General features: G+C 37.7%; 1 protein-coding gene across 1 annotated transcript in view; it reads left to right on the forward strand.

Moving 5' to 3' along the window:
• Positions 1–392: 392 nt before the first annotated feature.
• Positions 393–17,771, forward strand: part of LOC134539875 (sodium/bile acid cotransporter 7-like) — a 48,137-nt gene continuing 30,758 nt past the window's right edge. Inside the window, exons 1-4 of the mRNA XM_063382253.1 lie at positions 393–663; positions 5,627–5,849; positions 12,668–12,818; positions 15,095–15,338. Coding sequence (XP_063238323.1) covers positions 555–663; positions 5,627–5,849; positions 12,668–12,818; positions 15,095–15,338 — 727 coding nt within the window. The 5' untranslated portion in view covers positions 393–554. The remainder of the gene's footprint in view (positions 664–5,626; positions 5,850–12,667; positions 12,819–15,094; positions 15,339–17,771) is intronic.

A 17,771-nucleotide genomic window follows, 5' to 3' on the forward strand; every position in this document is an offset into this window, starting at 1 on the left:
GATCTGCAGCCAGTACAATTATATTTGCTACCATCATATTATTAAATGGAAGCACTTGATGTCACAATGAAAAGGTTTATATGTTATGACTTTAAAACATTGGCTTTCCAAGATTAGCCGTGAAGATGCTTAATTGAAGCGGAAAATTCATATTGTTTAATTTTATGTGTTTGCATTTACACACGCACGTTTGCATACATGTATGAAACTATAATTTTCAATAGACTTACAATAGACTTGGCATAAAGCCAAATTAAACCGATAAGTAGCTAAACCAAATACAATAAATATAGCAAGTTTTTGGTTAAACTTTTTTAACATGTCATCAAAACGCTATCTACATTAGAATAAAGTAACATTTTTTTTAATTAGCGCGCCTTACTTTCTTTCTTAAGTAATGTCTTTGGCCAGAATATATAAACAAGTTTTTTCATTGCATTGTGAAAACTTGTGACTGAGTTTTTAATTCTGTTTGTGTTTAATTTATTGATGGTTTGAAATAATAACTGCCAAAATCACCTGTTATGTGTTACATATGAAAGGAACTCTAAAAAATGGAGCGCTATCTTAATGCCGTATATTCTACTCAAAGGTTATGGCTACCATTAAGTCTGATTTTTTCAGCTGCGTTGGCTGCTGTTCTGCCGGTGCAGATCAGCGAAGGTGAGTGGAATATGCCTAACATTAATCTTCGTGCTACGAATGACTATGTCTAAGAGTGGCCGCTGAGAAAAATTATTCTAGCCACATAGTTCCCGCTATCTGGGCCTTTTAAAAATGTTTACATAAATGTTATTTAATATTTAGTTATAGATGTATTTTATGGTTCGACACTGCATCAACAATAATTTACTCCTTTTTTTAGTTCGTTAATAATATTATTGATTTGTTACATTAAGATGAAAATATTACTTTATTGGAATATCTAAAAATTCAATAAGTGTAGCACACTCGGTGAAACAATTTCGAATTAGTAAGCTTAAATAAATATCCTTGGCTATTCGCTACGCTACACCAAGTTCTAAATTGTCGAAAAAAATAGTTTTTGTTTATAGTGCGAGCGATGGCTGAATTTGTAAACATGCAATGAAGATAGTAAAAGCCTTCATTAGATAAACACATTTTAAATACAGCACGATTTCATTTTCATGGTCATCCAAATATTCCCGAAGACGCTAGGCTGCTCGGCAGATTTTATTTCGCGGTACCGTAATTGAATTGTTTTCTAGTCAACGTGACTGCTAAATAAATACGTAAAGGAATAGGTTAAGCATTTGCTATGTGTTTCGGTAAATTAAATATGAAAGCACGTCTTTTATTAGTGTTTTGATGCAGAATGAAAATATTTTATGAATTGTACATAGAAATGGGAAATGCATAAAATGAAAAATTCATTAAAAATATTTAGCATAACCGAATTTCTTCTGTAATACTAAGTGTACACAAACGTTTGAGACATTAGACATATTTTACCGATATTGTTTAAGTCGCAAGCAGCGACGGGTGCTGGAGCCTGCAAACGGGCGTCCGAAGAGGTGCGGCCGCCATCTAGGTCTTCGGGCAACACGTCAAACACTTTTTTCACTAAACTTACTAAAATTTAAGTGTATTTGCAGACGTGGTCTGGGTTAGGAAGGGTCCTAGGTGCGTCTCAGACCAAAGCCATACGCCTAGTCATGCTGAGGATTAGCCATGCAGAGAGAGGGTCGCACGCATCGTGTGCTCTGTGCGAGGATTGGCCAGCTACGGCAGCGAATACATGACTAACTCCTCTATCTTAAATCTATTACGTAAAGTTGGGTCCGCAGGCAAAAACTGCATAAACACAGGGAAAACCCTGGGCACAGACATGCGAGCTGCTATGGACATGCTGTATAAATGTACAGGACAGAGGATGGTCTGAATGAAAGAAGAATGGTCAGAGCAGAAAATATTCTACCATGCGGGGGCTGGGGGCACTCGGGCACTAGGTCCGCTTTCATATATAAATTCACATCTTGTCTTTGTAACCATGGACGCAAGCGCCCCTAGTGGTGGGTGGCTACAATCATCGTCCACCCGGCTTTCAGCAGTACCTTAAGGAATAAAGGAAAAAACCACTTACACACTGTGCAATTGATTAATACACTTTGTGTACGTCCTGTAGCTACCTCCTCGGTTCTGAGTCCGTTTCGATTATTATTTTTTCAAGGTCCTACATACCTTAAACTAGTCTGAAGATAATAATAATCTTTATTTTATTTCTTGTAGATTTTTATCTTATTTGTGTATTTTTATTTTCTTAAGGCTTTTAGATTTAATATTCAGTACTAAATCTCATCACTTGCGAGCTGCCGAGCTGCCCTGCACGGGCCACCTCCTCGGTCACTGGCCACTCGGAGTCCGTTCCGCCTTTGAATTTAAATGGAGTCGGATACACGAACACTTTCGAACTTACCAGAACTCTGTCGCTCTATCGAGCATATTCATGGTCGGAATAAAAACCACCATTTTGCGAGGGTAATTTTTTACTTTTATTATTAATTTTACGATTTCAAGGTATTTTAAAAGTCGCTGACATAACCTAACTAACATTTCATTTTAGTTACGATCACCTAGACGTGCAAGAGAATATTTGCAACGTATAGTTAGCACACGCTACTTAAACTACATTTTACCTTTATAGCAGAAAAAAAAAATTAAAAATTAATATTTTGACAAATGTGAGCGAGCCTTTCAGTACTCGCCAGAGATGTGTAATATCTAACCTCGGTAACGTGCGAACTCATGTGTTCTCATGTTGCAAATACCCTTATAATAGGAAACTCAGAAACAAAATTTTACGTAATATCCTTTAAAATAATGCCGAACGTGATAAGTATACGCAAATTGTGTTTTAAACTACATTACTTGACGCGAATCAAACCTAGTTTCCGCACCCGCCGCTAGAATTCGCTGCCGTAGCAGCTACGTTGAACTATTGAATCGTTTGATTAGCAGGCCAAAATGATAAACTATATAATGAAACGGCTCCGATAAAAGCGAAAAGTAATTGAAAAATGACTAAACGCCGGATTTGCACCTGATTTTCGACAAGGATTTTTTTTAAATACTGCTAAAAATTATTAAAAATACACTCAATAATTATTACTATAAAGTTGACCTTTGGCTTTGTGAGCATTGGTTCGCGCTATCCGCCACAGATGGCAGCACCATGGTTACACATTCCTATTAGATGCAACATCCGTTCGATTCACGAAATTACTCCTACCAAAAGCCGTAAACCGAAAGCTAAGATATTGCATATCAAAAATCCGAACATGCATGAACGCAGAATATTCAGGCATCTGACTCGGGTTGAGCGGATATTATTTCTCAAGGGGGCAATGCGTAGTGCAGTTCAGACAGGGCCAAGCGCGGAAAGCCCTGAAAAGAAGCGAGACCTGCGATGGCGACGGTCTGCCCAAGAGGGCCAAGACCTGGGCTGCGTTTAGAAGCTGCGCAAGGAATGCAACAGCGCAACCAACGCAAGGAAATTACAGTAGTTCATAAAGCACGCAAGTCGCAAGACGTCACCAACCCTATGGCTTCAAATTGTAAAACCAAATAAAACATTTTTCTACACCGGACTTGTTTTTATAATTCCAATTTATCACGAAAAAATAAAAATAAAAAATTGTCAATAATTCGACACAATCAATTTATTTTCGTTCACTGTGTGGAATTTTACAAGTGTGATGTATACAGTAAAAATAACATCGTGGGGGCTTCTATGCACATCATGTTTACGTCTTCAAATGTTTTCGGAACGCTTATAAGTACTGCGTCGAAAACGCAAACCAAAACGCAAGAAAGTTCGTAAGTTGAACAATACTTGCGTTACGTTATTGCTTCTTGCGTAGTTTATAAACCCCGCCTTAAGCACGTTCCGTGACACGGAAGCGGGGACGGATATCACGGAACGGAGTACCTACAATAGCTAGCATGCGTACGGATTACCTCGGCAATGCTCAGCTCTCCCGTTTACGTCACTCTGTACTACCAATAGAGGGCGCTTTTTAATTTGGCCGCGGTGGTAGCCATGTTTGTTCACCTTTTAAATACCATAAAAATTTGTTTCAAATATAAGACTATCTAAAATTTCGTCATATATTTATGGATTATTTGTATTATACAGCCTACTTACAAAAATCGTGACCGTGATTTAAACTTAGATCTTAATTTTTTTTCAATTACATTAAATTTTCGTAAACTGAAATTCATTCATATTGGATGCCATTTGTTACGTTTTCCGTGCACTGGTGGAAGCGGCAGACATACAGTGAAATTAAACATCTTTATGGGCCGGGACAGTTTTCGTTTTTACGTTTCCGTGCCAGTGTGGAATGAGCCGTAGGGGAGACCAGGGCAGGTTGTAACAGTTTTTGTATTTAATTTTTTTTGTGTTCATGTATAATACCTAAGAAAAATATTTACTGGGCAAATTATGAAAGAGCCCTTCTTCTTCCATCTCAGGTATTTTGGAAACAATCATTCTGCTATTTTTTGCTGCACAAGGGGAAAACCGCTTAAGAGAAAAGTGTTACAACCAGCCCCGCTCTGGGGCTGGTTGTAACAGACCCTGGGGTTGGTTGTAACAGTATTTAAAAGTATTTAAAAATTGAAATCCAGGAATTATTTACAATTTATTGCGAACCATACAGGAAATATTAAACATATATAGGTACCTGTCGTCATCTATGGGATTTCTCAAGACACACTCGTTTTACCCACCCATTCACTCCGCCAGTGTACATTGTCATGCCATCTTTTGTCCTATGTATCGACCCGAATGTTGAGAGATGTCAAGCCTTCATTTAAGCCCACCGCACACGGTACAATATTTTCTACTAGTTTTCTTACTAGAATGCTTACTGGTTTCTGTACTGTGTAGGCTACTAGCTGAAACACTAGGCGCGCTACAAGTTTCTGCTGCACACGATTCTAGCTGCCTTACTAGTTTTGTTAAGAGAATATTCTCCACAACAAATTTTTATTATGATAATTCACATTTTTTACTGCATACAAACAAGGCTTTTCTTTGTATGCATTTATTAAAACGAGAAGTTGGTCACTAGTCCACTTCTTTCCATCCATGTTTATCACGACATTCGCGCTTAAAAGTGTAATCAACCCCTCGTGCTGTTTTCGTGAGTTCTGATTGGCCACTCCTTAAATATTGGAACACACCAAGCAACGAAAATAGGACGCTGTATATTACGCAAAACCAGTAGGCCAGCTCGTACAGCTCTAGTATCCAGTTTGAATTCCAGTGAAGAAACTAGTAGTAGAGCCAGTACGACTCCTAGCTTACAATATTGTAAGGAATATTGTACTGTGTGCGGCGGGCTTTATTAACAGTAAAACATTATTTGCGATCAGAGAATTTGCGACTATACTTTTAAAATTTAGTCCTAAATGGTTTTAAAGGCCATTCATTAACTTAAAACCGTATGAAATTTGTAATAATATTTTGCTAGTAATACAGCATTCATGAAGTTTGTACAGTGATATACCTGGTATGAAATAACTGGAAATGTAACTTATTTGGTTACATCAATATTTTCTTGTATTAAAATCAACAGTACTGTCTTGTTTTTATTTACAGTTTCAGATTTGATAAACATCATCGATAGATGGTCAGCTGTGACAGTTGCTTTCACCAGTGGCTTTTTCATATCAACTAATAAATTCCTACATTATGCGAGGAAACCCAGGATCCATTTATTTGTAGTGATAATCAGTCTGGTATTCATCCCAATTTTTACAGAGATAACTACTTATCTGCTGACGGTAACTAATGTTATAGACAGTGACGACTTCATTGAAGGGTAAGTGACAGTTCTATAAAAAAATAATGTATTTATTTTTACTTGTAGGTGAGAGTGGGTGAATAGGGCCCACCTAAGATAAATTACTCTTAAATTTGAAAATCACAGATCTTTCTTCCATTGTTTTTTCATGTGAGTAATAAGTCATATGTCAACTGTTCAGTAGACATATTAAATATTCATGTTAAGTATTTCAGTTTGTCAAACTAATGTAAAATGCAACATACTGCACTGAGCCCCATTACCCAACCATGAGGGGCAATGGGGCTCACAGTATGAACAAATGTAGAGAGTGAAACATGCATTACATTTAAGTTTTACAAAATAATAAGTTGCATAAAATAATTCACTATTATTGTTTACATACTTAATTTTCTTCCTTTTTTAGATTTTTCATGAGAATTGAAACACTGCACACCAATACAAGGTTGCGAATCATTTCTTGCAAAAATCACACATGTAATTTGCTGGAGAGTCAAAACCACTGCATTCAGAGTGTGCCCAAGCACCACACACATCGTACAATTATACCACAGTTCTTGGTTCTGTTCAAAATCCCCACAAACAGCACAGGTAAAGGTATTATCTTCGTTGCTCACATTCAGTGTTCCTTCGTCTTCATCATCACAAAGTTCTTCTTCATTGTAGTCTTCCTCTTCAGTTGATGACTCTTCAAATATCAGACTCTTTTTTTTCCACACACCATTCTTTCTATTTTTATTTTTCATTAGCTTTGCAGCAGGATGTTTAACAATAGGCATTTTTTGTCTTCTCTTCTGTTCTTTTTCTTTATAGACATGTTTTAACGGTGTTCCCATAAGCACTTCGGAATGTTGTTTCTTTATAGCAATTTTGGATTTCTTTTATGATGGGCCAGGAATTGGAACTACGATTCTCATCTCTGAGAGGAAGTATTTTCATTTTATACTTGCTCTTTTTCTCTGTTACCATCAGGCCGGGTATTTTCGTCATTAGGCCTAGATGTTCCGTGTGTTGATTCAAAAAGTCTTGATTTTGATGACAGGCTGCAGCAAAATCCTCATATGAGAAAACATTAGGGTTAAATGGGAAGATGCCAGTTACCTCAAAACCCTTAGTTGCTTTCTCAATCGTAGCAACACGACTATAGGCCTTATTAAACAACATAGCCAATTCATATGGTGTTATCTTCTCATGAATATGTGACTTCATGTAAAGACCACATTATCGATGGAATGCTGTTTTCAAAGGTCCATAAAACGTTACATCTAACAGTTGGATTTTGTGAGAGGTATGTGGAGGTATAGAGACCATATGTACCTATGCCATTGCTTCTGCAGAACTGGTAAGCAGCCAGTGATATATGGCTAGAGTGATTATCGAGTACCAATACCACGGGATTTTCTACACTACAACTTGTGAGTTTTTTGAAATGTTCTAACCATATTACGAACACCTCTTCAATCATCCAGCCTGATTTTGAACAAATATAAATAGCACCTAGAGGGCCATCTTTTTGGAGAAGGGGAGTCATTCTCTGTCTAGGAAAAATGAATATTGGTTGAATATATATTTCTGATGCACTGAAACAACACCCAACTGTGACATTCTTGCCCCTTTCCCAGCTTGTGGCTGCACCAACCTGTTTTTGGCCTCTTTCTGCAAACACATTACTTGGTTGGTGCACGGTGGAGAGACCAGTTTCATCGAAATTAAATAACCTATTTGGTTCAATCATGATTTTAGTGACAGTATTTTCCAGATTCTCCTTGTTAAAGGCAGTAATTCTATTTATACTGGTTGCTTCTGGTTTTCGAAGACTGAGTCTGCGGTTTCTTTTCAAAAAATTATACCTGTCCTTACCTGTAAAACGACTGTTTACATTAAAATTATGTGCAATTTCATTCTTTTCAGCAAATTCAAATGCTATGTGGCGTACCTCTAAAGGCGTTAGCCCGTAAAAGACCTTTGATAAAAGGAAAATGTGATCTGCAATTTTTTTCTCTTGTTCTCCTGAAAATACTGCTTTCCGCCCTAGAGAAGCTTCTGTGTTGTTACCTGATTTGATGCGTTTTCTCAGAGTAGTGTAGGGAATCCCGTAAGCCCTGGAAAATTCTCTCACCCCTCTCCCTCCAGCAACTGCAGTCATGGCAGCCTATAGTGTTTCTGCAGTCCAGGAAGCTTTATTTGTTTTCCTTTTAAAAATACGTGGCATTTGAAATAATTGAAATAGATTCCCTTGTATTGTTTGTAAAATTTTGTAGACAGAGGAATAAATGTAGGCATTTTAGATAGACACACAAAAGCTATCAGTACCGTACCAGCAGCACATCTTCATATTTTATACAAATAAAATTAACCAAATAAACTTATTCATCTGAAGTCTAATTCGCGAAAAATGTAAATTTGCTATTTTGAGTGTTTTCACACGAGACACTTCTTAACAATTTTTGTCACAGTAAACATCTACAAGCTGAACTTTGTTGGTACCTATATAGTTAGGTGTTTTTCCACAAACAACGTCTGTAAGCAGTTTTGTCTCATATATAAAATGATGTACCTACCTATGAAATGTGAATTATATAGGTTTCTATTTAAATATTTGTAAAACTTAGCATACTATAATTTTATTATAATTAAATAAGTTGAAAAGGTTTCGTATTTAATTTCATGTGGGAAAATGGGGCTCACTTGAGGGGTAATTGGAACCACAACTGAGCCCCGTAACCCCTCGACGCCATGTCATGTTTAACCTAGACAACAATATTTACCTGCTAAGAAAGACAGTTTTTCTTTCACACGTGCCTGTTCTTAAAAGAAAATAGATAGTAACCAAATAAAAACTGAAACATTTCACTCAGTAAAATGAGATTTGGTACCTTCAAAGAGAAGGACTTCAACTAAGTAGAAGAAATATGCGCGATTCACAAAAATCATCACAGACTAGAGGTGGGTTGCAGAGTATTAACTTGCTACTTTGTAACTGATGCACGCCTGTATCAAGTACTACAAACGAGTACACTATTCAAGTATCAAGAACTTTTGTATCAGTTTAAAATTCGCCTGGAACAACACCACAGCCAATGTGCGCAGAACCCGATCGCAGATGACGGTCACTTGGGCGGAGCTTGTGAAAGGGGAAGGAGCGGCACGACGAATAAGAGAAAAAAAAGGGAAAGAATGTAGGGGAGGGGAAAGCCTAAGATGTACATCAAGTTCTGTCCCTCCCCGAATACGCCCGAATATTCACCTTCGGCCAACCTCGGGTTTATTTATATATATTTATATTTCTCTGTTTATTTTAATGTAGCTATACTAACCTAACTAACGGTCCATAGTGTTTTAAAGTGTTTTAATGTAGCTAACCTAACCGACCACTTTTAATATTTAAATTCATTTTTCCTGCGCAAAAATAAAACAAATCCCGAGGTTGGCCAAAGGTGAATATTCGGGCGTGTTCGGGCAGGGACAGAGCTTGATGTACATATTAGGCTTCTCATCAAAGTACGCTGAGTGCACAGTGCGTGCTCCTTGCGAAGATTGAAGACTCCGATTACGAAAGGCGTGGAAAGAGAACACCGATATCTTTTTTCGACTACGAAGAATATAGAATGAGAAATCTGATACCTTTTTACGACTACGAAGAATATAGATTGAGAAAACTGGTACCTTTTTACGCTGGTGATGATGGCACTGAGGATGTGTAACCTTTAACGAGAATGCTGATACCTTTTTGCTTCCTGGGACCACTACTGCTCTAGCTGATACAGAAGTATCAGCTACTTGTAACCAGTATTTTACTGGATCAGTAACAGGTTGGAACAGATACCGAAAATTTCTGAAACAACTCACCTCTATCACAGACAGACGCGTATGTACAGCTTGGCAGCCATCGTTCCACTATAGAATAAACACTACAGTCGCTAGGTGGCAGCACTAGATGGAGCGGAAAATTGCCAGTAGTTTCTCTTACAAAGACGTGGGCCCAATTACCCACTGGGCCTCATTCCCCTACTCTCCCCTACATCATCAAGACACATGGGCTACATATGACAAAATGATCTTTCCTCAATTGTACAGTAAAAAAATTATATATAAGTAACTTCAATTAGAGTAAGTACCCTTCATTTTTTAAGATGAAAGCACATTGCTTGGGATGAAAGGGATAGCCACTTATGTCCAATGTGTTATTAAATGGCCCGTCAACAATAGCAATGTCCTAAACGGTGTCCGGACACTCGTCGCTGATTGGTCCACGTGACCCTCTGACGTCATGCGTCAAGTGGGCGAAGGTCCGAACCTACCTGGTACGAAGACATTCGTAAATTTGAACTTTTTGTCCCAACATGTGTACTTCGGACACAGAAAAAGAACAGAACACTCACAATATTTGAATTTCCGGTTCCCGTTTGAAAACGTGGTGTTTGTTTTTGTTATTGAAGGAAATGGAAGGTGTTGTATGTCACTTATAACTAACATAACTTTCATAAGTTCAATCTCAAACTACAAAGCATCAAAACAATAAACAAAAAAAATTGGTTTGGCACATTTACTGCGCTCTGGTGACAACTTTAGAAATCAATACATTCGGACATCGAACATCGCAATTGTGGAAAGGGCAGTTTTCCGTGAGACAATGTGACGTCACTCACATTCGGATAAGGATGCGGACCACGCACAGGTTCGGACTATTATAGACGGGCTCTAAAAGATACATTCAAAAAATCACAGCTGTATGACACTATGCTAGCTTTACGGAATTTTATGGAAGCAATACGTAATGTGTTTTTGCAGATAGGTGCAACAAAAATTATAAATAGTCTTTCGAATAATCTTGGTTCTTCAAATGTAAGAAATAAACAAAGTAAAATTTGAGAAATCACGAAGAAAAACTTAGATTTATACAAATAATAATTCTGTTCAGAATTAAACTAATAAATAACTCATTTAATAATTATTAATATCTCACTGAGTGTACCAACAACAGCAATGCATATGTTTTTTGAACATATTGTTAAGAGTGGGAATATGGGTCCGGAAAGGATAAGTAACTCAATTAATTGATTTTAGCTTTAGTAAATAATAATTTCTCTATTTCTAAAAACACAACAATCTAAATGTCTGCCCACAAATTAATCACAACTTTGTAGGAACACTTTCCTACTCTCTTCACTGGAGCTCGGCTCGAAAGAAACTTCCACTACTGTTAGAGCTTAACTCGCACCTCAGTCTTAACACATCGCCTCGCACTATCCACTCGTCCGTCGGACACACAACACTGCCCGGATGCTTTTGTCCCCAATGATACTATCTTTGCACAAGAAGCCCATCGTTTGTCTCTTGCAAAGGGGTCTTTCATCTTCTTCAATTCACCACTCCAAGGATCCGCACATCATCAAGGTTGACTTAACACCCGAAGTTATGAGAACAACGGTGTTAGTTATGCCACTTCATGTGGACGGGGCAAACACTCGAGAGGGAAATACAGGTGCCGCTCTAACTGGTTTACCACATAGCGGAGTGACAGGCGCTACCTGTTTCCAGGAGGGGGGTCTTCCCTGTTCTCCCTGCTGGCCAGCATGCTGGGCTGACTGGCCTGTCCCATTGCTTCATCTCTAGTGTCCTTGCTATAATATGTATACTTTACCGCAAAGAAAGTGTAAGTGACTGTCATAATTTTCTTAAAAAAAAAAAAAAAAATAATGTTTACTATGTGACTATTGTGTATTCCTCCAAAAACAGAAAATTTTCGCCTTCCACAAGCTTTTTTCTCAAACCATACTCATCCCGTTGTCACTCAATCGTAAAACCTACTGCAACCTACAGAGCCAATTCTGAAAAGTTAATTATGGCTGTACTTTGTGCAAGCTTTAGCAGGCTATGACGTATTGCCCAAGCCCAACGGTGGCAAAACCATGGCAAGCGGACCATTTTTGACACTAAAAATAAATTGCAACTGGACTGCTAAATTAATTAAAATTTCTAAATTATACTGGTTAACAATTTTTTAGATAGTATGGTAAAAGGTATTTAATCTGGCTCATTAGGAACCACGGCCAGCCAGATTATCGATCATCAATATAATTTTAGCGGGAATACCAAATGTGAAATGTGAAACGTTACTTGCTATAAAACAGGAAACACTATTGAAATGAAAATGGACAGTAATGATAAACTCTGAGTGAACTAAAAATGTTTGCAGCGTGTAATGGGACATGGCTGCCAAGGTCAACAGCCGGATCTACCTGAAAAAATCTGAACGTGAGCGGCTCCATTGTGCTGAACATAGAATGCCTGATTTAATACCTTCAATGTGAATATCAGTTGCTTGTATGTACTTACATTCTATAAGTTACCATATACTGAAACGTCATAACAGGATACTAAAACTTAAGAGTTCCAGTTACTGGTCCGTACTCTGGGTTTGCTAATGTTGCCCCAGGCCAAGCCAACTTTAGGTCCTGCTCTTACCAGCAAACCTTGTAAGCAAAATGGTCACTTGAACTGATATTTGTATGTAATTTTCTTTAGATTTTTTAATGATATAGTTCAAGCAATTTTACTAATGCCTATTTGTTTAGTTGTGTTTAATCATTTATATTTTAATGGTAAATATTTATACCTCCCAATATAGCTATGCTTAATATAATTTCTGTCTCAGGCATTTTTACAATGGTTATTGGAATACTATGGTATCAGTCTATTTCTTGGTCCATGTCTTTATTTTGTAAAGTTTTTAATAACCTACATTATTTAATCAAAATAATTTTTGGTTGACTCATGTTCGACCATGGAAAAGATCCATACAGAATCATATGACAATTTTGACTTTATTACAGACTCATAATCACCAGCTGTATGCCAGCATCATTCAGAAGTGTTGTCACACTGACTTTTGATGGCTTAGGGAACGAGACTAGTGCAATGATAAGCGTCATTCTTTGCAAGTATCTAGCAGTAGTGGTGACACCTTTATGGATAACAATATTCGTAAGTACGTAATTTATACATTAACATAAAATTGCTATAGAAATAAATTAGAATTGTGATCCTTTTAAGTTGTCAGTGTAAATGAGTCACTAAATGTGTTCATTAGTTATAGAAAAGTTTGCATTTAACTGACAAACCTTATTTGGCAATCAGTTTGTTGTTGTAACCCATTTTTCAAATGGGAGTAATTACTGGATGAAACATTTAGAACATATTGCCACTGTAGGTAAATATGGTAGTCACGTAAAATCCTAGAATTTGACATAGAAAAACAAAACAAGAAACAAATTAAATTTACTACAAATTACAAACACTAAACATGAAAAAAACTAATAGTTGATAAAAATTGAGTTCATACAAAAATATTCAATATTACTCCATGAAATAAAGATAACACAAAATAAGAAAACTGTTAAAATAAGACATACACAGATGGACAATATACAATGGTGATGACATATACTATTACCCAGTGGCGTAGCCAGGATTTGCATATGGGGGGTGTTAAGAAGCATGGCCCCCCCCCCCCCGTATTAAAGCGGGGGGTCCGGGGGTCCTCCCCCGGGAAAATTTGGATTTTAAGGTGTAAAATAGTGCTATTTTAGCAGTTTTCGGTACTTAAATTTAAATATTGTAATGGTAAAAATTTTATTAATTTTAATATGAAATTTGTTTGAGTGATGAATAAGAAATTAATTAAAGATTTGGTGCTAAGGGGGGGGTTCGAACCCCTAAAACCCCCCCTGGCTACGCCCCTGCTATTACCTACTTAATAATGGGAACATGTAATAGTTCATAAACTTTGCTACACATACAAAATAAATGGCTATTATCATAAATTATGCATGGGAAAAATTAGCAAAGTGTTATGGATGTGTTATGGCCAAGTATAAGTAATCTAATGCTTGTGTTCATGTGAATGTTGCAAGTATTATACCAGTGATTTTGCAAGAAAATATTAGTCACCTAACTTTGATGTTTTTTGTGTTGTGTATAACAAATTATACAACATAGTAGTTTTATAAACATTCTTCAGGTTGGAACTTTTTTTAAGATTAACTAACAAAGCTGTGTGTGATTTTAAGTTTAAATACACTAGCCTAAACTAAAAAAAAGTCAAATTTATAGTATTGTAATATATATATGTCTATAAAAGGCCTGTGCACATTACGGCCAATTCTCTCCAGTGACTGGGCCTGAGATGACAACTAGGTCCACCTGTATATTAATTTGGCACTGAATGTTGATAGACAAACACATGTATGATACCAACACTTGCAAAATGAATGGGCACATGCACGTGAATGTTGGGAACCGAATGTGGGTCATCGAATGTGCATCATCTGAGTTTAGATTCCTACCAGCAATCATGAAACACTGCTGTTGAAACACAGCGCATTTGTATGCCAATGCGCATGTCCACAAGTATAATTACCACTTATCCGCGGTAATATGCATTTTGTCACAAAAATTCTCCAGAAAAGATTTTTTTTCACCAAGCTCCATCACAATTTTGACTCTAGCCCTTAGCTTGATAGTACTCATGCAGACACAAAGACTAGTAGAAAATACAATATTACCAGTTTTAAGGATTAAATTTTTCCCGGATGAATAATAGCTGGTTCTTGTCATTGCAGAGTTTTTATATATAACATACAACTATTTTGTATGATATATATATAAAATTATTCTGAACTATTGCTGGTTATGAAAAAAGAAATTTCTGTAACCTGGAGGTATAGGACACCATGTCACAAAATTGTAATTAGGGAAATAGTGATGCAGGCTTTTGTATATAAAAATTGCACTACCTATGTACTATAATTTTGTATACAAAAATTGCAGACTTAATGGTATGAATGCTCTATACCAATATGTAGGGTGAAAAATCTACATCTTGGACATGGGTCCTACTATTTCATAAAAAATGATTCAAATTTACAGTGTGTACTGTTAGATTGGAAAAAGCTAACTATAATATTTTTCTTTGTTTCCAATTGGACATGTCAGCTCAGTTATAAAACTTTCTGACAGGTGAGCTGAGGGATCTGGGTTCAATTCCCGGCAGGATCAACAATCTCTAACTTGTGAAAAAATTCCCTCCTGGGTTAAGGACTAGGTAATGTGCTGCCTCTTTACTTCCATACTGTGGAAGGCAGTGAGCGGTAAGCCAGCCATTGTTGAATCATCTCGCTCAGTACACCTCCTATGGGGATGGCCGAAGGATTCAGACCAGCCTCTGACCAACCCCCTTCTAACAACCTCCTTGGTTCCAGCTGGGAAGTGCAGAAGTGAGTACAATACGAGAATCCCTGTGGGGCCTGAACAGTACGCTTCTGGGGCCTTTCGTCCTGGGGCACGCGATCCAGCGCTTGACGGACTTCCACAACGAGATGGTGATGCCATTTGACATTGCGATGAAGGTTATCTTACTTTTTAACTTCTACGTAGCAGCAAGTCAATTATCACAAGAACTAGAAATCTATAGACCACTCGAGATGCTGACACTGTTCATCACAGGTGAGACAGCAATAACTTCTTCAAGTCTCATGTCGTAGATGATTGCATATGTTTTTGCCCCCTCATACAATGCCAGCAGAGTGAACTGTAATATTAGAGAGTGATGTGGTTTTATATCCCTCATTTAATAAGAATAACACCAGAAGATATTTGCTCAGAAAATGATGTTCTTTCACACCAAGAACATTTCAAAATAGTTTTATGTTTACATTGGCATATCTGTTTCCACAAATCAAAACCAAGCTTTAGAGAAAATAGATGATTACATTATTAATTTAACAGCAAACAAAAATTCATAAAAATAGATTTTTTTGAAAATGTAGGTTTCTGAGAAAATATTTACCAGACTACATTTATAATAATTCAATAATTGTATTTATTCTATAGATATTTCTTTCGTTAGTAACATGCACGGCACACACCCATCCACAAACAATGCATGCACACAATACCCAATCATGCACTAATGCATATGCACATGTGTACACATTTACACATATATGCAAGTGCATACACACAGAGACAAAAAAAGAGAGACTAACGCAGTTTTTTTTGCCATAGAAACCTATGCTGTTGTGTTGTCCAGATTATTTGTGACGACACCTGGCTCTCTGACCCCTGTTGCGAGTGATTCCCTGTCGTGACGAGAGCGCCGGCCAGCCTAAAACTCAGGGAGTTAACAGGTTCTCACCTTGTGGCTTACAACAGGGGGCCAGGACAAAGGCGACCCCTCGAGCTGTCGGCCACTCAAGACGCCATTTAGTTCAGTCTATGTCTGTCCGTAGTTCGGTCTATGTCATTAAGGCACTGGCTGCTAAACGGCGAACCACTCACGAGTCGCTAGCGGCGAAGTGCGGAGCAGCGCTCAGATGCGTCCGTCGCGGATGAGAGGCGAGGTACGACTGACTCCGTCCCATGCACCGGCGCACGGCGAGCGAGAAGCACGGGTGGGGGACGCACGAGATGCGTGGGAGACAGTACGCGGTCCGGGTCAGATTACACCGTCGTTCGTCACACCAGCGCTCGGGTGCCCTCACCTCTCTAAGCACCACTCAAAACACTTTGTTACACTCATGCCAGGACCAGACGACTATGGGCAACAGCGGGCCTAGGGACCAGGATGGACACGACAGCTGTTGTCATTAGTTTAGTTTAGTTTCATAGTTGGGGTCATCTGTCCCTCGCTGTGTTGTTCAATAAGGTTGTTGTTTGTCTGTATTATCTGTTATTGTTGAAAATTTCTCATCATTCCTTTCACAGAATTCTCTGTGCTATAATGCATTTAACATTTGAGATGATTCAGACTTGTGTGTTTATATAACCATCTCTGTCATACATTCTTGATGTTTTTGTATAACAACCAGTTAAACCAGGAATAGCATATGTTCAAGAAATTATTTAAAATCAATAATCCTTTTGTAAGAATGATTCAAAGAACTTTATAATCCTTGTTTACATGACACCTATCTGTGGAGACAAAGAATTTCATAAAAGAATAACATCAGTGCATGAACAGGTGTGAAACATGCCGGGAATGTTTGAGAGGGTCCTGAAATATATGGTGCATCAGTTTCAAGCCTGCGTGGAAGTCGGTGGATGTGGATCCCTCAAGAAGGAGAGGTATAATTAAAGAGTTAGTGTGAGTGGCACATGACCTTGTACCAGAGTGGATGTCTCAAGGCAGGCCTACAGTTTCACAAAGTGCATCTTCCCACTGGTGACTGGGAAGTGCATACCTTTAAATCTTGTATTATTGCTTATGAAATAAATCTATGATAGTGGGGTTCTAGGTCATAATTATCATTGCAAGTGTAGGCCGACATAAGTTATGTTTCTAATTTCACAATTACTTCTTAATTTTCTTGTACACCTATAAAAAACTTTCAACACAGTACTTTTGAAAAAAAAATAATAATTTGTTCAAACACAAATGTAGAAAATAATCAATCCACACAATCTTTGTGATTCTTTTCCTTTTGCCTTAAAAAAAAAAAAAAATCTTGATAAACTTAATTTTGGTGTTGAAATTTCAAAAGCTCAGCAGCTAAAAAATTTGGTTAACTCTCCAGCTCTTATACTCAGTCATGATGAAAACAACCAGTGCGTGGGGCCGTTTCACTCATGTCGAAACCCGACTGCAATTAGCAGGGGGTAACACTTTGTATGCAAAGGTTAAAAAAAAATGCTTCCTGGTTTCAAGCAGTACCGTGCCATTTTTCCTGCACATTCTGGTTGCTTGTTGAGGCAACAGCCATGCAGACCACCTCGTCTACATTGCAGCAGTAGGCCTTGTGGTCCGGGAGTCTCACAAAGCTCCCGAGCCACGGGGTCGAACACCGTCGCAGCTGACTTAGTTCCATAGAGGTGAAATTTTTCATTGCGGTTAGAAAGCTGAATTTTGGTTTACAATGAAAGAAGTTTGGAAATTAATTG

The sequence above is a fragment of the Bacillus rossius genome, chromosome 1 (genome assembly GCF_032445375.1).
Source record: "Bacillus rossius redtenbacheri isolate Brsri chromosome 1, Brsri_v3, whole genome shotgun sequence".
Lineage (NCBI taxonomy): Eukaryota > Metazoa > Arthropoda > Insecta > Phasmatodea > Bacillidae > Bacillus > Bacillus rossius.